The sequence below is a fragment of the Columba livia genome, chromosome 17 (genome assembly GCF_036013475.1).
Source record: "Columba livia isolate bColLiv1 breed racing homer chromosome 17, bColLiv1.pat.W.v2, whole genome shotgun sequence".
Classification (NCBI taxonomy): domain Eukaryota; kingdom Metazoa; phylum Chordata; class Aves; order Columbiformes; family Columbidae; genus Columba; species Columba livia.
Genome location: NC_088618.1, coordinates 12333485 through 12356964, shown reverse-complemented (window position 1 = coordinate 12356964; position 23480 = coordinate 12333485). Strand labels below are relative to the sequence as shown.

General features: G+C 46.0%; 1 protein-coding gene across 1 annotated transcript; it reads left to right on the top strand.

Moving 5' to 3' along the window:
* The first annotated feature begins 57 nt into the window (after window positions 1-57).
* On the top strand, window positions 58-23469 carry FBXO21 (F-box protein 21). Its single transcript, XM_065033855.1, has 12 exons — window positions 58-319; window positions 3197-3332; window positions 5480-5574; window positions 7431-7552; window positions 8971-9117; window positions 9592-9725; window positions 10803-10939; window positions 11734-11910; window positions 12634-12766; window positions 14971-15161; window positions 16132-16289; window positions 19219-23469. Exons 1-12 carry the CDS (start codon window positions 99-101, stop codon window positions 19395-19397), a joined length of 1830 nt encoding a protein of 609 aa, XP_064889927.1. The 5' UTR covers window positions 58-98; the 3' UTR covers window positions 19398-23469.
* Window positions 23470-23480: the final 11 nt, after the last annotated feature.

Below are 23480 nucleotides of genomic sequence, written 5' to 3'. Positions count from 1 at the left end.
CACTTGGCAGACGCTCCCTGGGCCGTTCCTCCGCCCTCGCTCTGTGCCGGAAGCGGCAGACGCTCCCTAACCCCTCCCCGGGCAGGTAAACAGCCAACATGGCGGCGGCGGAGAGCCCGGGCCCGGCGGCGGCGGCACCGGGGGGGCCTGAGCCCGACGGGATGGGCCTGACGGACCTGCCGGGCGAGCTGCTGGAGCTGATCCTCTGTTGCGACGTGCTGGGAGCCGCCGACATCGGGCGGGTGTCGTGCACTTGCCGCCGGCTGCGGGAGGCGTGCCAGCCCCGCGGGAAGGTGTGGCGGGAGCGCTTCCGCCTCAGGTGGGCAGCACGGCCCGGCCCGCCGGGGGCTGCGCTGGCTGTACGCGCCTCGGGGAAGGCGGGCGAGGGGTGCCCGGGGTCTGCTCAGCGCCCCGCGGGCCCTGTCAGCGCAGGCGGGGCCTGCCCGGGGGGTTCAGGGGCACCGGGGACAGTGTCCTGCGTGCAAAGGCCTGGGAGAGCCTGGGGTGCTGAAGTGCCCCCCACACACCCCATGTTTGTCTCCTCGGCTTCGCAAGTTGCATGCTGAAACCCTCATAGAATCACTTTGGTTGGAAAAGACCCTCAAGATCGAGTCCAACCGTTCCTCACCCCTGGCACTGCCCCATGTCCTGAGAACCTCATGTCCGTCTGTCCAGCCCTCCAGGGATGGTGACTCCAGCACTGCCCTGGGCAGCCTGTTCCAATGCCCCACAGCCCTTTGGGGAAGAAATGTTTCCAGATATCTAATCTGAACCATGAGCTGGATGAACCCTGCAGCTTTTTGCTGTGTGTCTAAGGGGTGAGGAGATGTGGGTGTCCTTCCCCGCAGGGACTGCGGCCAGGCTGCTTCCCCTCCTGAATTCTGTGGGCTGAGCCTTATCGCTTAGGGAAAATCAATCTTTTCAACCCTTTCCACAGCTGGGCCTGTGGTTCATCCCAGATCCAACCTGGTGTCCATGTTATGGACATAGGGCCACACGCACAGTGGAGTTGTGGATTGGCCTTCCCGGTAGGCAGCTATAGCTGCCACCTTCCAAAGTAACCGCCGAGACTTGTCCTGTCCCAGGACTAATACTCGGCAGTGATGTTTGTTTGTGGTGCTTTTGGGAGAGTTATTTCCACAGCAACCAAAATCCTTTGGATGGATTTTTGCTGCTTGTGGGTTTATTTTCCCTCAAAGGCTGTCACAGGGCACCTGGTGAGGGCAGAGCTGTGTTATAATCGGGGAACCTATGAATACTTTAGTTGGAAATGCAGTGCGAGTGTTGTATCGCTTATGCTACGCTGGTTTCAGCAGTTCTATTAATGCCACCTCTTCACTGGGGCTGCCAACCTGTCTGGAATAGCACACACTCATTTGCTACCTCGTTTTGTCTGTTTTGGCACAGAAAAAGTAGCAATATTGCTTTCTCTAATCACCAGTTGGCTTCTAAAATTTAGCATAGCTCAATTGAGGGAATGATTCTCTTTTCACGGTTGACAAAGGCTGCCGGACAATTGCAGCCTCCCCAATTCACTGAATTATGGCTTGGGATGGCCGGCCAGATCCTTTCACTGATTCAGTGGCTCTTAATTTCTGAAGCGAACCTGAAAGTTTAAAAATGGTTGAGATCCAACAGCTGAAATGGAGTGTGGTAGGTGATTACCGTACACTGCCATCCTCTCTGTCTTTGATAACAGAACCTTTGGCAGGAGTTTGCACATTGACCTTGTCGTCCTGGCTGGATTTCATTGTGAGCAATTGTGGTTTATCACCCTAAAATTTTCAGTATAATTTCAACCCAGGAAATTATTCGTTCTCATCCTAAAATAAATGATTGTAATTGTTAGTATGATGTGGCTGCGTTTCAGCGGTAGATGAGCGGCCAGGGATCCATCAGGAGAGCGGTTGTTATGTAATGTGAAGTTACTTGGTGAGCCTTTGATGTTATTTTGTAACTGCAATTGCAGTGGAGTTTTATTATTAACTAGTAATGAAGTATCATCCCTGTGTAGGTGGACATAACTCTACATTTTGGTCAATTGGTAACAATTTTTATACAGAACTAGTGATTTAAACATTTGGTGTTCTCTCTATTTATAAAGATATATAAAAGTACATATATATATATATGTATAAATTATTTATAACCTGAAAAGAACCTAAGGCAATCCACCTACTTGAAGGAAAATGTTTTGTAAAAACCAGTAATAATTAACAGAATTGCAAAATGTGAAACGGACCTCTCTGTAAATTACAAGAGGCTTTTCTCTCTGCTTGCTTTCCCATGCTGTCCAAAATATTTCCATCTGTGCTGATTCTTCTTCACGTTTCAGATACGAATGATCTTGGTGTCTTCAGAACCGTCGTGGGTATTGCTGCGCTGGCTCGGATTTTATTGCACAGGGCTGTGTTGTGGCACCACGTGCCCACTTTAATAGAAAAGGTGCTGCTGCTAATAGTCCCCAAAATAATACTTGCAGGTTTTCACTTGAAACACTTCCTAGTAAACTGTAGAGGGTGTTTTAGCTTTTGGATTTTTAGACTCAGTAAAGCAGGTACAGCTTTCTTTTACAATAAAGGCTTGAGGGCTTTTTAAAAATAATTATTTCTTGCATTAAAAATTATCTGCAAAGGCATTTAGTTGTCACAGTTTCACTTCAGAATTCTGTTTTCCTCCAGTAGATGTTGCCGCCAGCGAGGGCAATAGAGGGAGCTCCTTTTTGTGCATCCTTTTAATTAGACCCACAAGGCAGTAGGAAGAAGACAGGACAGTGAATTCTCAGTCTGTTAGATGACGGATTAGCTTAAATGTGATATATCTTCAGAATGGCAAGCTTTTTTGTTATAAAACTCTGCATCTCTTCTACTAATGTGATACCTTTACTCCTCTTATCAATCTCAAAAGTGTTTAGGATATTTAGATATTGAAATGCCTTTGAGGGTTTCCTGTTGGAAAACTTCAGGAGAGCTTACTGCTAAATAACAATAAATATACAGGTGAAATCCGTCAGATTTATGCTTTGTTGCTTGAGTCAGTCATTGTATTAATTTATACAACTACATTTAAAGTTGTACTGTGTCTTGGCAATGTCTCAGTGCCTCAATTCACATGGTTACAATATACATTAGACAGTTCTGGAGGTTCTCAGTGATGTTGAAGTTCTAATGAACCTTTTCACTGGTGTCTTGTGTAGGTGGCCGTCACTGCTGAAGTATTACAGCCACACAGACGGTGTCAGCTGGCTTGAAGAGTACAAAGCACGGCACAACGCTGGTCTAGAAGCCCAGAGAATTGTAGCATCATTCTCCAAAAGGTTCTTTTCAGAACATGTAAGTCGTCTCTATGTATGTGCAACAGCCCAACTTTTTGTTTAGTATTTTTACTAGTTTGTTTTTCCTCTTTCTTCACATCTTTTCAGCTATCCGTTCAGAAAATGCCTATTTCTTCACTTTGTGTGGAAATGCTAGAGCACCAGCCAAAAAGGGAGAGAAACAGTTCAAAATCCAAAGGTGCAAACTGCACGCAACATTCAGCTGTTGCTGCTGCAGCTTTAAAAGCTCTTTCTTTGTTGCTGCGTGTTCAGACCTGGCTCTGGGAACTTCTGAGGGACCGATGGCTTGTTTACACATATGAATTTATCTCACTGCAGACCTTATGCAAGGATACGTTCTGCGAGTTGGCAGAAGTCATTTGAAAACAGGACCAAAGCGCAATAGGTTCAGTGAATTGTGAAGTATATTATTGAAGTTCTTTGCACAGCCATGACATCAAGATGCTTTTGCATTCAGTGTGAATAAGGTGAAAATCTTGTCTAACGTGTTTGAGGATCAACAGTTATTTCATTGTCTGTTTGCCTAGTCGGTGGCTGTGGGTTTTGGCTAGCCGTAGCATTTGAGTCAGCCTGAAATTCTGTGAAATAATAGGAATAAATGCTGCCTGTAACTTGGCTGGTCTAAGAAGTTCACACAAGAGCCACTGAAGGGCTGCCCCTCTGTGGCTCATTTGTGAATATGTTGTGGTCCCGTAGAGAATTCCCCTAAGACCTGTGTTGAAATCTTGTCTGATTTTAACCAAAGGCTGGCACCTGGGTTTGCACCCCTGGAGAAAAAGGCTGTGGGGCCAGTAGAGTGTTTGGAGCTGCATCTCTCTAAACTGTTCTTTTTGAGTTGTTCAGCTGTAGCTACAACAGTTGGACATTTGACCGTGAAGAAATGTGTGTCAGGGCATTAATAACTCGGGGCAGAGGCTCCTGGTTTCCTACTGTTTTAATCACATGTGCAAAGACTGAGAGACCAGTCAGCAACACCAGTTCTGGGCCCCTCAGTTCCAGCAGGACAGGGAACTGCTGCAGAGAGTCCAGCGCAGCCACCAAGATGCTGAAGGGAGTGGAGCATCTCCCGTGTGAGGAAAGGCTGAGGGAGCTGGGGCTCTGGAGCTGGACAAGAGGAGACTGAGGGGTGACCTTATTAATGTTTACAAGTATATAAAAGGTGAGTGTCAGGAGATTAGAGCCAGGCTCTTCTCGGTGACAACCAGTGATAGGACAAGGGGTAATGGGTTCAAACTGGAACACAAGAGGTTCCACTTAAATATGAGAAGAAACAACTTCTCAGTGAGGGTATCAGAACACTGGCCCAGGCTGCCCAGGGAGGTTGTGGAGTCTCCTTCTGTGCAGACATTCCAACCCGCCTGGACACCTTCCTGTGTAACCTCATCTGGGTGTTCCTGCTCCATGGGGGGATTGCACTGGATGAGCTTTTGAGGTCCCTTTCAATCCCTGACATTCTGGGATTCTGTGAATGAGGATCATCTCCTGTGGGGCTGGAAACTGCAGCTTGATTCCCTACTTAGAACTGAGGGGAAGAGATTTTCAATCTACTTGAATGTCCACTAAGATACAGTATAATGGGAGTTGCTTTTTTCTCTGTTAGCCCATGTCCTATACTGACAAGCTTGAAAGCGGGAATATTTCTTACAGTTCAAACCAAGTTGTTTCAAAAAATACTGTTCTAGCAACACACTGGTAACTGTGGGTTAGCACTTGTCATTATTGCTTCATCAGGTGAGGTTTTTAAGTGTAGGTTTCAGGCTGAAATGAAGGCTTCTGGTCCTTCATTTCTTTCCTCAGGAGCAGTTTGCTACACCGAGGAACATATGTAGAGGTTTGGTCAACCACAGTTGATTCCACCCTAAAATTACTTTCAGCTTGGGCCCAGTTTGCGTAAGATCTGATACACTTGGGCTGGTCCATATACCTGCTGGAGGAGTCCTGGACACTGTTTTATTTAGCTCAAATTGCAGTAATTCCGTGGAGCAGAGACTATGAGTATTTGGTGAGCTGGACATTTTTAAGATCTTAGATAAATTTAAAAAAATAGAACAAAATTGGTTTTGAGACTTTTTATGATATTCTGTGATTATGTTCTTTTGGGAAGAATCTGTTGGGCTCTGCATAATTCATTGTCTGGTTTGACAGGTCCCCTGTGATGGATTCAGTGACATTGAGACGCTCGGGTGCCCAAGTCATTTTTTTGAGGATGAACTGATGTGTATCCTTAACATGGAAGGAAGGTAAGAAAGAGAGGGGTTAGAAATGGAAGGGTTTTTTTCCCTTTCACCAATTAAAGGAGAATGGTACTGTGGTAAACGCCTGCCCTCGGCTTCTGTCCTTTTGTCACTTGTAAAACAACATCCCCCGGCTGACCAAGGCTGAGAAGTATTGCTGTGTTCCACAAGAAGGAGGTTACCTGGCTTTGTGTTGTGGATTGTTACTTGTTGCCTTGCTACTTCGTGCCATCACTTGGGACATGTTCCACGTGCCCCCTTCTCTGTTGTGGTTTTGGTTTAAGAAGTTCCCATCCTCCCATTCCTTTTTTATTTAAATCTGGATCAGTTTGCTGAAGTGATTTGCTGGATGAGGCCACAGCACTGGAGGAAAGCAGGAGTAGTCCCTGAGGATTGTCACCTTGAGTGCACCTATCATGAAATTACAGCCTTTGTTTTTCCTTTCCCCCCTCTTCTTATTGCTTTTCTTAGCTCCATAGGTTGGTACAATTCTTGCCCCCAAATAAGCAACTGAGTTTAATTCAGCCACTGCAAAATTTGCAGTTCTGTAAGTAATTCAGACAGGTGAAATGCCAAGCAGGTAAATAAAACTGGTTGGCACCTGCCTAGGTATTCCCATCACTACAGTTAACACTGGGCAAGATGAATAAGTCACTGCTTTAATTGAAGGTTTTTCTGCTGGTAGCATATAAACCATGCTGATTTTGCTGTGCTACGAAGCAGCGATAGATTGCTCTTAATGGGGTCTAATAGCCTTGATTAAAGGGACTGTTAGTAGAGCTTGAAAAACAAACCATAACTGTAATGGCAATCATCTCATTTTTGCTTTTTTCACATCCATTTTATTATTTTCTTTATTTGAACTGGGACTGAACATCTCCCATTTGACAACTGGATGAAAAGCTTTTGAGCCTTTGCACCAGCCAAATGCCTCCTGATAAAGCAGAATTGATGCTAAGTACACCCTGACGAAGCTGTCGCCATTACTGCGCAGGAGCATTAGGCTAAATCATTTCCCTGGAAGGTATCCCAATAAAGCAGTTGTCCCTATTGAGCATCCCGATTTATTGAAAGAGGATAAATATGATGAGGTTTGATTGTTCTCCTGGCCAGCAGGATGGAGAAGGCTGATTTTTACCTGCAGTCTGGAGGAGAGGAAATGTAAGCAGGGAAAAAGGTTTTTTTCTGAAGAACATTGGTCTGTCATATTCAGGTGACCTTTTCAAACTTACCTGGATAATAACCAGCTCTATTGCTTCTTGGGCACTCTCCTTCACTTGTTAATTTAGAAAGAGAAGGGATTTTACTATAAAAGCTGTAAGGTTTTAGGCTGTATCATCTACAGACCAACCATTGATCTGTTCCTGCCTGTTCAGAGCAGCAGAGGTGTTTTTCCTATGGGGTTTTTGTTTATTCGTCTGAATACTACTGGACCTACATTTGTGTCCTCATCAATTTCTTGTTAATGGTGAGGGGATAGTTTGATTTTCAGAGGGAACCAGTCAAACAGAGGCTAGTGTTTTAAGAATGAAGTATAGGATTTTAACCAGATATTCCTGAGCTACTTTAATTATGACCTGTGTTGTTTCCCATGATACTATATCTTCTCAAAATTATATATTGGTGATAGGATAAAAATTTGAAATGTTTTGCAAGTGTCCTATATTGCAGGGTTTTTTTAATGAGTTTCCTCTTAACATTGACCTTTTTGGTTGACTCATCAGTGATAGTGGTGGTGTTAAACTTGTTAAAAAAGCAACAATCTGAATTGTAAACCTGTATTCACTGGAAAAGTTAAATCAAATGTTCACCCTTAAAGTGCTTGCTCAGGGCAATACAGCTCTTTGTGTTTCAATATGCAGGAAAGGTCTCACCTGGAAGTACTATGCAAAGAAAATTCTATACTTCTTACGGCAACAGAATATACTAAAAAACCTGAAGGAGTATCTTCAACGCCCGACTGATCGGCAGTCGTTTTTGGAGGGTAAGTCTTTGGCAGAAGTCCCATGTAAAACACTTAATGAGAGCTTTATTTGGAAAGAGCCTTCCTTGCCTGTATTTCAACTAGCGCTTGGACAACGCAGAATTAAGTTTGGATTTTTGATGTGCCTGAAATCCTTCAAATCTTGCCGTAATTGCACAGTGTTGCATCGGAATCTCAGGATTCCGTTAGATTCTGTCAGTGCTGTTTGCTTGAATAGTTGCACACGGACAGGTGAGCTGAAAAGCAACAGAGAAATGTCCAGTGTCATGGTGGGAAGGCACCAGATATGAAGAAAGAAAAGGCTTTTCTGCAATTTGTGTCCTCAGTCCGGGGGGTTGTTCTCTTCTTCAAGCTTCCAATGGAGAAGAAGGTCTTATGAGTGGATCGAAAGCTGCCGGTGTATATAGAAGAGTCCCTTACTCTTGGTATATACCTCAAAAATGTCACACAAAGGAGTCTCTAACACGAAAACTGGTTCTTGTTAGTGGCAGTAGACTTTGACGAAAGGACTGTGTTAAGGCAAGAAGGAGAAGTCAAAAGCAGCTTTAACTGGAAACAACTGAGACAGTTAATTGTGTGACTTAATCATGTGGGTCACAAATAAATGCATTTGTCTGCCATGGAGGTACCGTGAGAGCACCAACAGGTAGTCTGTTGGGAAACTTCACCTGCTCAGCATGGAGAGCACTGGGCAAAGAAGACATGACTTGGAGTCCTGCTGAAATCCTTGATCAGGCCTGTCACGGATGGGTAACAAAGCACATAGGAAGCTGGAAGAGGTATGATCCAGGCAAAGTTCCTGCAAGTGGATACAGTTGATTCCAAAGATTGAACAATAGGCAGGCTTTGGAAAGAGTGATGGTGATGAAATGACACGGAGAAGATCCTGAGAAAGGGCCATTTTTTTTGCTGCAAAAGTTTGACAGAAGAGGCTTGGGCAGAAGAAAAATGAAAATGTGTTCTATTATAGCGGGTTTTTGACATGAAGATGGAGAGCAGGCGTGGAAGAGAAAGATGAATGTAGTAGTAGATGGAATGATGAGCAAGAATGATAGCTATGGGGGATATGGCAGGAAGAAATCAGAAGTGGAGATTGTTTCAGGCTCTGAATAACAACTGTAAGTTGAGAGGATGCCAGGGGATGCAGTGGAACTGGAGAGCTGGATGGTTAAGCCTGGTTTAGCAGAATACCTGCTCAGTATACAAATCTTATCAAGATGGTGGAGAGGTGAATACTGGCTTTAAATGGTATTTATTGTGTCAGCTTATTCTTTGCATTTTATGCGATCAATTTTAAAAAGAAAGCTCTTGTGTTCTGCTGCAATTGCTTACTGCATGCCTGGAATTTAGAACAGATAAAACTAAGCAAAGAAAAAAAAAACTGAAGTCCTGTTTCTTATATAGTGTGTTTTTTCCAGGTGCTGTTTTAATTGACCAGTACTGTAACCCTCTGTCAGACATCTGCTTAAAAAGCGTCCAGGCGCAGGTGGATGATATCACAGATAAAGTGCGCAAAGTCCTGCGGACGAAAAATCCAAGGCACCCCAGCTTGGCTTCCAAGGCAGGTACTGTACAGAAATACATGTTTTACTGCAGAGCATTTCTGCAAGTCTCAATACAGGCAGACAAGGTGAAACAGCTGTTGAATTATCGTGGCTTAAAGAGCTCCCCTGGCAAGCGTATTCTGGCATTTGCTTAAAGCATCAGTCAGGAAATAGCCATTTGTTCAGTCACAGGAACTCCATAGCCCAGGATTGCCTGTCTGTCTGATGCTGTTTTAGCAAAAAGGACTGGGAGGGGAATTCTTTTTGTTTTTGTTCCCATTTGTCTCTGAAGTTGAGTCTTGATGTGTGTAGCAGAGCTGTGAGACAGGGGATCAAGTCCTTCAGCTACAAAAGGAAGCGAGGCAGCGCTGAATCTGAATTGAGATGGATCTCTTGTGTTCTTAGCCCATATGAAGAATTTTGCTAAAAGGTTAATTGCACAAATGTTAAGAACACTTGTTTTCTCAGTCTCTGTTTCTTTGCGTCTGTTTTTAGGAGAGGTCCTGATTCCAGAAGTGGAGCTTCAGCGGCAGGTGCTTGATGCTATGAATTGTGTCCTGTATGAGCAGTTAAAATACAAAGGGAACGAGCTGGATTACTATAACTCCCTGAATTCATACATTCACCAGGTATGTATATGTTGGAGAAAAAGCAGGGGCTGCCAGGCTTGAGAAATTCTGTTTGTAGATTTGTTAGTTCGGATGTAGTCAGACAAATATTTTTCTCTGAAGAACAACTCGCTGTAAGTCAATATGATGTCATCATTTAGTGCATATTCTCTCAAGTTGGTGTATCACAGAATCACAGCATGTCAGGGATTGGAAGGGACCTGGAAAGCTCATCCAGTCCAATCCGCCCATGGAGCAGGAACACCCAGATGAGGTTACACAGGAAGGTGTCCAGGCGGGTTGGAATGTCTGCACAGAAGGAGACTCCACAACCTCCCTGGGCAGCCTGGGCCAGGCTCTGCCACCCTCACTGAGAAGAAGTTTCTTCTCAAATTTAAGTGGAACCTCCTGTGTTTGCACCCATTGCCCCTTGTCCTATCACTGGTTGTCACTGAGAAGAGCCTGGCTCCATCCTCCTGACACTGCCCCTTTCCATATTGATCCCCATGAATGAGTCCCCCCTCAGTCTCCTCTTGTCCAGCTCCAGAGCCCCAGCTCCCTCAGCCTTTCCTCACACGGGAGATGCTCCACTCCCTTCAGCATCTTGGTGGCTGCGCTGGACTCTCTCCAGCAGTTCCCTGTCCTGCTGGAACTGAGGGGCCACAACTGGACACAATATTCCAGGTGTGGTCTCCCCAGGGCAGAGCAGAGGGGCAGGAGAGCCTCTCTGACCTACTGACCACCCCCTTCTAATCTACCCCAGGTACCATTGGCTTCCTGGCCACAAGGGCCCAGTGCTGGCTCATGGTCACCCTGCTGTCCCCAGGACCCCCAGGTCTCTTTCCCCTATGCTGCTCTCTAATAGGTCATTCCCCAACTTATACTGGAACCTGGGGTTGTTCCTGCCCAGATACAAGACTCTACACTTCCCCTTGTTATATTTCATTAAATTTTTCCCAATCCAACTCTCCTGCCTGTCCAGGTCTTACTGGGCGGCAGTACATTAGCACACAGTATTTTTCGTTTGTGAAATCGAACCTTAGGGGTTCGTGTTTTTCTTAATATCCCATGTGTTTTTATCACATTCTTATCCCCCAGGTTTTGATTCGCAGGACGGGAATTCCCATCAGTTTGTCTGTGCTTTATTTAACAATTGCCAGGCAGCTGGGAGTCAAACTTGAACCTGTCAACTTCCCCAGCCATTTTCTACTGCGATGGTGTCAAGGAAAAGAAGGGTAAGTGATCTGCTGAATTTCGAAGTTGTGTCCACAGTAATAGAAGCCAGAAAGCATTTACAGCTCCAGACGTATACCAGAATGTTTAATTATTTTCCATCTAATTATAACCTATATGGAAGACAAGATGAGACCTCTGAAGAAGTTTTCCCAGAACTCAGCTCTCCTGATGATGAATGAGAACAGATTTTGAGTGTGAAATAATAGCAAACATGAGGTCATGTTTCTCTTATTGAAGAAAATAATGGAAAACTAAAAATAAGATAAAAGGTGCTGATTTCATATGACCTTTCATACAGAACAGCAGCTAGAGACCATTGCTGTTGTTCCATACATTCATTTAATTCTCTGAGTCAGTGCAGGATACCTCTTTGACCAGGTCATGATCAGTTTACAGAAATCTATTTTGTGAATGACATCAGCAGTCCAGTTGAAGGTGGTGGTTTTGTTTGCACTAGGTATTTTGGCACTAGGCTTCAGATGCTGTATGTGTGGGCTCTGTTACACTTTCTGATGCAGTGTCATAATGTAATCTAGCGGTGGATGCAGCAAACCTGAAAATATCTGAAGGAAAAAACATATGTTTACCTGAAGAAGCAGCTAGGAGGAGAGAGAAGGTGGCAGGTGATCTCTTTTTGGGAGGGAGCTGAGGTGTGAATGACGCTGCTATTAAAAACAAGCTTGAAAGTGCTGAGGGAAGAACAAAAATAGGTAATCATGCTTTACCATGAGACCCATCATCACAATTTAGGTTTTGTGCTGTTCACAATTTCGTTTCTGTGTTGATTCATTAGAAGCACAGATATTTTTGACTACACCTACATCGATGCCTTTGGGAAGGGGAAGCAGCTGACGGTGAAGGAGTGCGAGTACCTGATTGGCCACCATGTGACAGAAGAGTTCTATGGAGTGGTGACTTCCAAAGAGGTCTTGCAGCGGATGGTGGGAAATCTCTTAAACCTCGGCAAGCGGTGAGTTGAGGATCATCTGGCCTGTAAGGAGAGTGTCTGTGTGTTTGATACTGAGTGAGCGCTTTAAAAAGGTGTCAGTGGCCCCAGGGGATCACGAAAATTCTGGATGTCATGTTGCATTTAGTTGCTTCTAATCACCTGCAGCAGTATTACATGGAAACAAGAATATCTAGTAAAACTAGTCCCCCACAAGCAAATGGACAGATAGTTTCTTTCTCTGTGAAAAGCTGACAGGGAGTGCCCACTGTTCCCTTAAGCGCTGAGGCCTTTTATGATCTGGTAAACACAACCCACTGGCAGTTTCATAGTTACTGTTGCTTTGTAGAAAATCTGGTCTTATTTTCTAATACCCCTGATAATCACTTTCCCAAGTAGCCATAAAAAGAAATGCCAGAGTGAAGGGATTGCTTTAGGTGGAATTAAGCTAGGGGAACAAAAGCAGATTTCAAAAGAAAATGGTTTGGAGAGCGAATTCTCTATGTAGGATTATTTGACCAAGTAGAATACCAGTGAAGTGGGAGGGTAGAGCCCAATGGTCAGTTGTGTCCTGTTTTTCCTCCTGAGCAGATTGTTGGGTGTAACAAGTGACAGTCAGTGCTGAAGTCACTCTGATTGAATGAGCACGTGTGTAGCGTCATTTTTTGTGACTATCCCTGTAAATCAGAGTACCGGGGGTGGGGTTGAGGAGCTAGCCTTAAGATTGTGCTGCTTTTTTCCTGGCAGGGAAAGCACTGATCAGTCTTACCAACTATTGAGAGACTCGTTGGATCTGTACCTGGCCATGTATCCAGACAACGTGCAGCATCTGATGCTCCAGGCCAGGTTATACTTCCACCTGGGAATCTGGCCAGAAAAGGTACCTTGCCGCTCGGCCGTATGTTTTCTGTTAGGCTAAATGCTATTAACACAAGTCTATTGATTTTTTTTTTGTTGTTGTTGTTGGTTTTTTTTTTGGACTACGTCAGCTTGCATTACAGTCTACCACAAGTTGCTTCTGTAATAAACACAATTAAACGGGTTATCATGTTTCAGAGAATCAATTTGTACTATATGAAGCAGGGAAAAGAGGACGATTCTTGCTTGGCCTGGGGGAGACTTGTGAGCAGCCTCGAGTCTGAGTCATAATTTATGATTTACTGCCCAAGTCTGACAGCTTGTCTTGCAACCGATACTGTGGTTGTAAGTTCTGTAAGTTCTAAGGGCATTTTCTTTGGTTTACGCCTAGATTGTGGGAGTGGTGGTAAAACTCCTCCTGTACTTGTGTAAAAGGAGCAATTACCTTATCAGAAAACTTGCAGGAAGTTATCTTTTATAATTATGATCAAAACTGTTCTCAGAAAACCTCAGCCACACAAGCAGTGGCTCATGTGAAAAAGCAACTTAATATTCCTGTCCTTGGGATTCTTTTTTAATGTCACCTTTAGCATAGCGACTTGAGTCTTGGGAAAATGGGAAGGAAGGTGCCAAGACTTACAAGCTGCCTTCCTTTTGAAGAACATAAGTTTGCCTTTCCTTTCTTATGGCGGCAAATTTTAGGGTTGCCACAGGAAAAGAAAAGCACAAACTAAGGAATTGTGTACAGCGGGACTCACTGAGCTGAAGTGGCAACTGTACATAAATAGGGGGCAGCTCAGTGAAACACTGCAAGATCTTCCTTCCCGTTTCTGGCACTCAGTGATGTGTTTGTAAAGCATCCAGGCTTTACATACTTGCATTTTACTGCCCCTCAGACAAATAATACAGGCCCATGGCTGAGGTTTACATTCCAGGTGCACTGAAAATGGGCAAATTTGGACTTCTCAGCATTGCATCCTCATAATGCACCCAGTCGTTCCAGGGTGTCGGGTGGGTTTTTAGCTAAGTCAGGGAGAACGCTGTGTCTGACAGAACAGGGGATGCTGGTTTTAATAGAGGTCTGACAGATTTATGGAAAGTGGTACAAAATCTTAAAAGTCAAGCCAGGCTACCCGAAATTTGTCCTAAATGTCTGCAAATAACAGTAGATTAAATTGCCAAGAAGCTGTGGTCACTGTCCCCCTTTCCGTGGGATTTTTGGGGATTTTCACATCCTTCTTAAGGTGCCTGTCAGAGAATTAAGGTGACCGAGAAGCCTGAGCTGTGTTTCTTCTTCTCATACCTCATTACTCACCTGTTCTTTTTCTGAAATTATTTTCTTCACCTCTTGGCTGATGCTTATGCCTGAGATTTCTGTTCCTCTTCTGCTGCTGCTCTGAACTTAGGGTTGACCAAAACTCCCAGCATGTATGATCAAGGCGAAAATCCTTTTGCCAGCTGCTATGGTGTTTCACATTTTAGAACTGTGGCAGCACTTGAGGTATTTGATGTTGGGACAGATGCATCTGTCTTTTCCCAACCTGTTTAGACAATAGTTTTGTTAAGAGCAGGAAAGAAAGTGTGCCGGAGGGTGTTGCTGGGCTGGTTTTCTGGATCTACAGGGTTTGCTGCCTTGAAAGCACGTTTAAAGTTAGTGTTCTTTATCCATCCTGAGACAAGCAGGCTCTCTGTCTCATTCACTGTTTCATGGTATAACATCACAGAGGTTGTTTGCGTTTCCTTCTGTGCTGCTCCATTTTTCCTCTGCCAGGCTCCCGCAGATGTGCTGAGGAGCTCTTTTAAACTAAAATATTTGTTCTCAAGTACAGCAGAAATCATCTGGAGTCACTTCACAGCAGCATTTTGGGAGACTAGCAACAGTTTTCTCTTAGCATTTCATACACCTTGAAAGGGTCTCGTCAGTGCAGCAAATGTGACACAATTAACTTGTGTGACTTAGTTCTAGGGAGTTACTTTGCTCAACACTGCCCTTCCTTGGAAGTAGGGAGCTTTACAAATGGAAAAGGACCAGTTGCAGTTTCTACAGGCTGACCAAGTGTGCAGAACTCCTTGGGAGCCTGTAACTGGAGAAAAGGTTCTCAGTCCTCTCTGGAAAACTCGTCTGGGAGACCTCTAGGCCTGGGCACTAACGCAATATATATGTGTAAGTGTTGGACTGCAGTAGAGACTTGTTCTGAATCTGTCTCTTTGGTTTGGTTGCTGAAGGTTCTGGACATCTTGCAGCATATTCAGGCTTTGGACCCATCCCAGCATGGGGCTGTCGGGTACTTGGTTCAACATACCCTGGAGCATATTGAACGCCGGAAAGAGGAGGTGGGACCTGAGGTGAAGTACCGTTCAGATGAGAAACACAAAGATGTCTGCTTTTCCATCGGGCTCATTATGAAACACAAGAGGTGAGCTCTTCAAAACCTTCCTCACATTAGGCAGAAGTGTTTGTTCTGACAGTAACGAGATGTGGTTTTGTCTGGCAAGGAGGTACCTGGAATGGAAAATAGCAGACATGTGCATCTGTGCCATGTACCTCGTAGGAAAACGGGAGCAGCTCTGTCTGTCCTTTGAGAGAGCGAGCGTGTTCACTGCTGTTTGCGCGCAGAGGAGAGTTTGTGAGGTGACTTGTCTGAGTCATCACATATCACACAGCTAAAATTTCCACAGCCCAGAGCTCTCGAAGAAACATCAATAATCAGTTAATGAGGGACCGTGGAAGAGTCGACTTCAAAAGGGATTGTAAGATTCCTAAGACAGCTTATTAATCTCTCCCTGTGCTATTATTATCCCCGCTTCTTGCACTGCACAGAGGCTTTGTGTTCCTGTCTGCACTACTCTGCCAGAGTGACATGCCAGCACTTTGCTGCTCTGGCCTCTCCTCCGACTCAACAAGACATCTGGAGCGTATTTTGAGGGTGTCGGCAGTGACAGTTATAATACCTCGCGATTAATCGCATAAACAATCTGAAAATAACGATGGCTTTGTTTCTGGGAGTTCAGCACTGGGATTACCACGTCTGTGCAATGGGCTCAGAAGGAATTGCACGACACAGTAGGATGGTTGTTTCCCTCCCTGTTTCTTGTTTCCTTCTTCCTCTCTCTCCCATTCTCTTTTCTTGCTCCTGTTTGGTTTCTTTGTCCTCAGCTGTTTGTTCCTGTCTATCTATCCAGCCACTCCTTGTCGTTTCCCTTCACCTCAAAATACACACGCATATACACACAATCTTTTTGAATTGATTGTTTTTTTCCCCTCTTGTCCTCTCCTTGTGCCAACTCACAGGAGGCTCCTATCCAGTCTGTGCTTTATTAATCTTGAGGAAAAAGAGCTGGCCCTGGAGTTTTCACAGTCTTCGGTGTGCAATTTTTTTTAATTAGATACGGCTATAACTGCGTGATTTATGGCTGGGATCCCGCCTGCATGATGGGGCATGAATGGATCCGGAATATGAACGTCCACAGCCTTACCCATGGCCCCCACCAACCTTTCTACAACGTGCTGGTGGAAGATGGTTCTTGCAGATACGCTGCTCAAGGTGAGTAGGAGTCTCCTGTGTTTACTATCTGTTTAGAAATACGTTGGGAGAGAGGGATGCTTAAATGATTAGCACTTTAAGTATGAAACATAAATTAAAAGGGTGGAAGATGATCTTGAATTCATGGCCTGATAGGAATGAACATCAAGGAGCACTCTGTTGCAGTCTCTTCTTGCCCAAGGAATGTGCTTTGGACATGATTGGTTTTATGGTGTAAACTGTGATTGCTGCTTTTGAGAGAAGTAATTCACCTTTTTTTGAAGTCTGAAGTTCTGTCACCAGCTCTTGTTCTTTGAAATTGTAGGTGTGCTTTGGCCAGGGCCTCAAAATAGGATCTAGTGAGGGAGCACCCAGGCTTTGCTTGCCAGGGCATGGTTCTCTCATCAAGAGGCTGCACATGCCAAGCTCCCAGAGAACAGGTAGCGTGGCTTTTAGTGCCACCTCACATAAGAAAGGGACAGAAGTGAACGTCTCTTCTAAGCCTATTTGCATTTGTGAAATCTCTATCACCCATTCTTTGTGCAACACACTGTAAGAAAGGAGATTCATGTCTGATGGTCGGGATATGAGATTAAGACACAAGATGTGTTCAAGTGAGGTTCAAAAGGGGAAAAAGACTTATGTGTTTGTAACTCAATCTGTTGTAAACAGAGTGTTTCTTTCCTCATATTTGTTCTTCTCCTTGTGACACGGAGACATCCCATCCAGCTGGCAGGGCAGCTGCACAGCCCGACTGTGTTTTGCTAAGACAAGATGTAGAAGCTGCTGGAGGTGAAATGCTGGACAAAATGCAGCTCAGCTCTTTCACTCAGGGATGTTCCCCAGCACATCTTGGTCCTGTGCACGTGAGCAAGAGGTGGTTTTACAGTAGGGGACGCTCCTATCTTTGTAGGTTTAAAGTGCAGGTGTTTCTCAATATCCTGAATGTTACTTTCTATTCAGTAGTGCAAGAAAATCAGTCAGAGAATACCAGGTTGGAAGGGATTTCAAGGATCATCTGGTCCAACCTTTCTTGCAAAAGCACAGTCTAGAAGTGGGGTCTGTGAATATCAGAGCTCAGCCTTATGGCTCATGTTAGGCAGTATTTAGCTTCCTGAAGTCTTAAAAAACTAAAAATCTGTGTGTGCCGTGGGTTGGTATTAGAACACGCATCTGTGAAAACTAATCAGATAGTTGGCCACGGCACTTCTGGGGCTGAGTCATCTCTCATATCTTTTGTCTAATTGTTTATAAACAAGTACAATGCTGGTTGGTTCCAGAGCACAGGGTATTTTAGCCAAGCTGTAGGTTGACACAATCATCCCTCTGGCATCCAAGTGTTTTGATATTGCTGGGGAAAACTGAACGGTTTGTCCTTGCTTGCTGAAATCTTGCTGCCTTGCTACTGAGTGTTCCCTCTCAAATACATCCCCAGCTCATTTGGGAAGGGACTATTTTGTAACTTAGTGACCTGACTCTGGGGAGGCGATGTTAGTTTTTTACTTATAGAATCTTAAATCTGCATGCAGAGCTTTAGACCAGCTCAGAAATAAGACCAAGCTTATTATAGTTAATTGTACCTCCCTTTGAGTCCTTCCTGTACATTTGTAGGTGGAGCTGTAACTAATGCCAAAACACCGATTTCATACAGTGAATTTGGTATCTACCTGTCCACTCCTTTTTTTCCTTTGTGGAGCACAGCCCAGATATCTGTGGTTCGAAAACTTGTAGTCAGCATATTTCTCAGACTCCTCACCTTGTGCCAAACTTGCTTGTCTCGGTCTCTTCCCCCCTGCCAGCTTCTTTTTCCGCTGTGTTTTTCCCTCTGTACACAGCTCGCTGCTTCTGCAGAGCAGATTGGAGTGCAAATTGTTTTCCCGCAGTGGTGCAGTATATGAAAAAGGTACTTTGCAAGCCCGTAGTATTGCACCAGCCCAGTGAAGTGCAGAAAGCTCTTGTGCTTTTGGCTGCGCACACCAATATACAGCAGCTTCCAAGAGCCTGTATGGATTTATATTGACTTGTATGTGCTCTCTGTAGTGAACTGAATAGTTTGATTGACAGCTGAATTATGTTCTCTGCATCCCATCTTGTGCCTGCCCTGCCTTGCAGATAAGTCAGGCTTTGGGATGCTGGCAGCTTTGGTTTCTACCTGTGTGTCTGGCACCGTGCTAGAAAGAATGACATCATTTGGGGACCGCTGCAGGGCACCTGCGCGTGTGATTTGCTGCCGCGCTGCCTCCCACTCGCGCTGCGTTATACAGATACTGCGGGAGCAAAGGGGCCCTCAGCCTGGGTCACCTTCGTGTTTTAATGCCAGTGCTTCTGTGCTGATTAACTCTTGTGCTTAATCAGGTCCTCTTTTAGTACAAAGGAGGAAATGGGGCACTCTGGGAAGGAATTAATGTGCTCTTCTTGGGGACTTTCTCTTAGCTTTGGGAAGTTTGGATTTAGAAAAGCTAATTTTGCTTGAAAACCAGACTGGTGACTTAACGTCATTGAAGAGCAGCAAGAAAACACTTGACTCCTCTGCCAGGACAACCTTGTGCCGTCACCCTCACCTTGGAGCGTTTGAGAAGGTCCCTTCTGGAAACTCATCTCTCATGGGGCTTGAGGGATCAGAGCTCAGTGGCAGCAGCTTCTCCCTGTGCATACAACCAAGATTTGTGACCAACAGTGTCCTCCTTCTCTAACCCAACGTCAGACAATGTGATCAGGCATAAAGTAGTTTTCATGCAATGAGTAAACGGGGTCAGCATCACTTAGGAGATGCGGCTCTGTGAGCAGTTGCACTGGCACACTCTGTACATGTTTCCTGGATTGTTTTTGTTATTTATCTTATCAGCAGGTGGTGTTTCTAGAGCCAGAAACAAGACTTGAGAGAGGTGCAGGATTTATTGCCTTGTAGCAAGCATTTCATGTGGTGATAACTTCTTTCCTTTCCTAACAGAGAACCTGGAATATAACTCTGAGCCTCGAGAGATCCCTCACCCTGACATCGGCCGCTATTTTTCAGAGTTTACAGGCATTCACTACCTGGCAAATACCGAGCTAGAAATTCGGTACCCGGAGGACATGGACCTGACACGTGTCACAGTTCAGATGATCTACAGCTCAGGCAAGGAGTGAGTGCAAAGAGCATCGTGATCACAGAAGCAGCTGGAGTGTAGCTTTACCCTTTTTGCAAAACTTGCGTGGAAGGCAAGTTTGGCGACAATCCTTCGGCTTAATGCGTTGAGAACTGCATTGAACTTTGTAACTGGTGCTATAGCATCTTTCCATTGCCTGCCTGCAAGGCCCAAAGGCACAGGGACGCATTGGTAGTTGAGGCCAAGCGTAAGGATCTTGGCAGGGCCAGTCGTGCTAGGAAGCGTGTTGTCCTTTGGGAGGATTTGCGCATGCTACTCGTTCTGTGATTGTCTTGCCCAGAAGGTCAACACAATGAGATCCCTGATGTGGAATATGGAAGAAACCCCCTCTTGCAGAGAAGGAAGTTACTTGTCCTTGCAGTGTTGTGAGTTTTCGTTTGGTTGGGGTTTGTTGTTTGTTTGGTTTTAAAGCATATCTCATGCAGGTGATAGTTTTTAAACTCTCTTATGTTTCATTGTTGTCTTTTCCAGTCTGAATTTTTGCTAAGGTTTTGCTTCACCTCTGTAGTCTGATTATTCATAGAGCTACCATTCCAATTCTGAATATCCTTATGGGCCCTGGCAACAAAACCGGTGCGGGGCTAACACTGAGGCCCACTTGGGCGCCTTGCTGATGATACAAACTCTCCCAAAGCAGAAGATGAGCTGTTAGCCCTTTTCCGCGCCTGCCAAACACACCCACTCCATGTTCTCACCTCTTTTTTTGATCTGTTCATTGTGTATGTCCAAGACAGGATCTTCGGCACCCCCGCGAGAGCTCCCAGGATGATTTTGAACCTCACAGCACTGTTTCATGGAAGCCTTGAGGTCAGTGCCACAATGACTTTGATGTATGGGGAGCTTCCACTCGCTGCTGTCTCTGATCTATAGGTATTTATGCAATATTATATAATGGCGTCATGACTGGAAACTGGCCAACCTTGGAGTCAGCCAAACCATGTACAGAAGAGAGATGTTAATTCCTGCAGCTTGAGTCCTTCTTCCTTTTTGCCAAAAGTGAATGGATTTTAGGGGAGCGCAGACTCTGCTGCCCAGAAGAAGGAAAGAGCTTTAACAGCTCAAGGCACATGGATTTTATTATAACATGACTTAAAGGCCCAGACAGCCACTGCAGCAAAGGTTTTCCTCTGGGTTTGGGTATTATGGGGCTGCAGAGTGACACAGTGTTTGTGTGTACGTATCTTTGTGCTTTCTGAAGCAACATCTACAGACTGGGTGCAGCTACTGTCTCCTGTCACTGTCCCCTTGCAAAACTGTAGTTATGCCAGAGATGAGCATTAGGAACCATGCCCTATAGAATTAGATGGATGCTCTTAGCCTATTGTAGCCCTTCAGGTGTCACCATTTGAAATCACACAGCCCACCTCTTAAAAGAATGCTTGAACTGCATGCCATCCTCTTGCAATATTAAGCACTGATTAAATGTGAGAAATAAAGACGGAAAGCCCAGCGCTTCTGCCAGCAGAGTGGTGGTGGGTCTGCAGGGCTCCGGGTGCTTTAGGAAGAAGAGCCCGGTCTGGTTGGTGCTGAGGAGCGGTGGAGGTGCTGTACTCCCAGGAGAACTGTCTGTAAAGTTGGTGTTGAACTTGGAGAGGGGGGAGGCTGAAGAATTTCTGCAGAAGCAGAATGGGTCCAACTGAAAGCAGGGTAGGGAATCATTAGGCAAAATCTTAATATCCATCTCTTGTTTCTGAGGGTTTTAAGGGTTGAAAGCAGATCTCAAAAGATCCCCAGCGGGGATGCAAAGTTGGGGATGGGGTTGTGGAGTCACAGGGTTGGTGCTGGTAGCTGAGAACAGCCCTGCAGGGGCAGGACCTGGGCTCTCCATTCCCAGCCTCAGCTTTGACAAGGGCGGCTCTGCGACAGCACAGATACCAGTGAGTTTCCTGGGGCTTTGTGCTCCTCTCTGCCGAACGGGCAGTCTCCTGGCACCTTGCTCCTCTCAAGTGCATGGAGAATTGCCGCATACCAAGCTTGTAGGAGTCCTGAGCAAGAGGTGCTGCCTCGGGGAGGATTGCACCATTGAAAAAGCCACAGGACTCAACAGAAACCTGCCCAAAGTTCCTCTGAAAACTGAGGCTGGACAGCGCTGATCTAACCCATGAGAAAATGTGCTGTGTGCTTTAACCTGGGGGTCCCAGAGCAGCCAGCAGGAGCCCATTATTATGGCCTCTAAACATAGAAGCCACTCTGTGTTTATACTCTGGAAATTCAGAGTCTGGCCAAGGAGGTGTGGGAGCTGCTCCTCATGCGGTTCACACACGTTTCCCCCACCCACAGACTCTTTGCTGTTTCCCTTTTCGCTTGGGGTGCAAAAGGGGAGCGTTCTGGTGCAATAGGGGACAGACTGCAAGTGACTTGAGGAAAACAAGGCGACCCAGCCAGCCCTGTTGCTAAAACCTCTTGTCGCTTCAACAGACGTTTTGTAGAGGAACTGCGTCCCCAGACAGGACTTCCTGCCTGCTTTGCTGTGCTGACCGCATTGGTGCACAGTTATGTGGGTGTTGGTGGCGTCCAGGAGCGCAGACACCCCCTCGTACGTGCCAAATTGAGAAGAGATGGAGGCGTGTCGGGTAGGCACCGCAAACCATCAGCACAGCCGTCCAAGTCCCATTTTGGGACTTAAGACAGAACCAAAGGAAACAGTGTCGAAGGCTCCCCCGTTTTGCTCCGGTTTGGTTTTACGTGCCCGTTACTGCATTCTGTCTTGCACGCTGTGCATTGAGTCTTTGTGAGGAGGAATTCCCAGCTGTGTGTGTGTGTGCAGCTGTGGAGACCTCAGCCCCAGGGCCCTCGGGGAAAACTGAAAACCCCACATCTGTATCCCCACTTGAGCAACCTCTGTTCCTGTGGGCTGAGCATCCATGGTCCAGCGCAGCCAGGGCACACCGCTGGTTGATGGAGGTCAGCTTTAGGTGATTGCTGGTCCCTCGGGTGGCTCTTCTGTCCCGCCCTCCCCTCCTGGCAGCCTGGGTGCCTTTGCAGCCACCATCTCCCCAAGAAGCCAGCGGTGGATCCCCAAAAGTTCATGTCTGTGAGTAATGTCTGGGTCCACGTGAATCTGTGTATGTTAAAGATGCACATACATCCCGGTTTGTCCTGTCATGTCTACGCAGAGCTCATTTGGGAGAAGGGACGTTTGCTTTCTGGAGAAGGTGCAGTTGCCACCCCTGGTCTGGTGCAGTGCCCAGCTCTCCTCATCCTGGGTCCCGTGCCGCAGAGGGGTGAATTTCCTGCAGCCAACACCATCTTTCCTGTGTCATCGGCCGTCTGTCCTGTGGACAGGACAGCCAGGGCGCCACCGCCTTGAAATGGCTCTCTGGAGGGTGAAGGAAAAAAATACAGAGGGGAGGAAGAGGGGGCAGGAGCAAGTAGTAATTGTTGTCTGGTTCATTAGGGAAAGGGCACAGGGAGGTGACACACGGGGCCAGTGGGGACACACGGGAGGGGTGCCCTGACAACCCGTAGAGCCGAGGACATGGCGTGTGGCCTCTGTGACAAACCGTGGCAGTTTGTCACCAACCTCTACAGGAAAAGCAGATGCCCCATGCACCAGCCAGCCCGGACTCTGGCCAGTGGCGAGCTGCATCTTCTAGGGCTTTGTTGCTGAGTGTGGGAGGGAAAAGGGAGGAAAGACCTATTTGGGTCTTCTAGTCCCTTCCAGACCACCTTCAGCTTCGCTCTGGGTTGTGCAGGGTATTGTCCTGCCTGGTGTTGAACATCTCCAAGGGATGTCACAGCCTGGCTGTGGCTCTTCCCCACTGTGACGACACGGGGACTGGCTGCGTTGGTGTCATCCCTCTTTCCTACCCATCTCCTTTGGCTGGGGACACCTGGGCTGGGTGAAAAGATACAGAAGATTAATTGTCTCCCCAGGTCCTGGCCCAGGGTGACAGCTGAGGCTGCAGGGTGGGGACATCTCTCCTTTATCCTTTTTTTAAAAACATGAAACAGGTGTTTTATTGGATCTGGGGCAGCTGGAGGCTGGAAATTATTTGATTCTTGTCCTGTTTGTATTTGGCTTTAAAAAAAAATAAACCACCCTGACTTGCTCCCTCCTGTC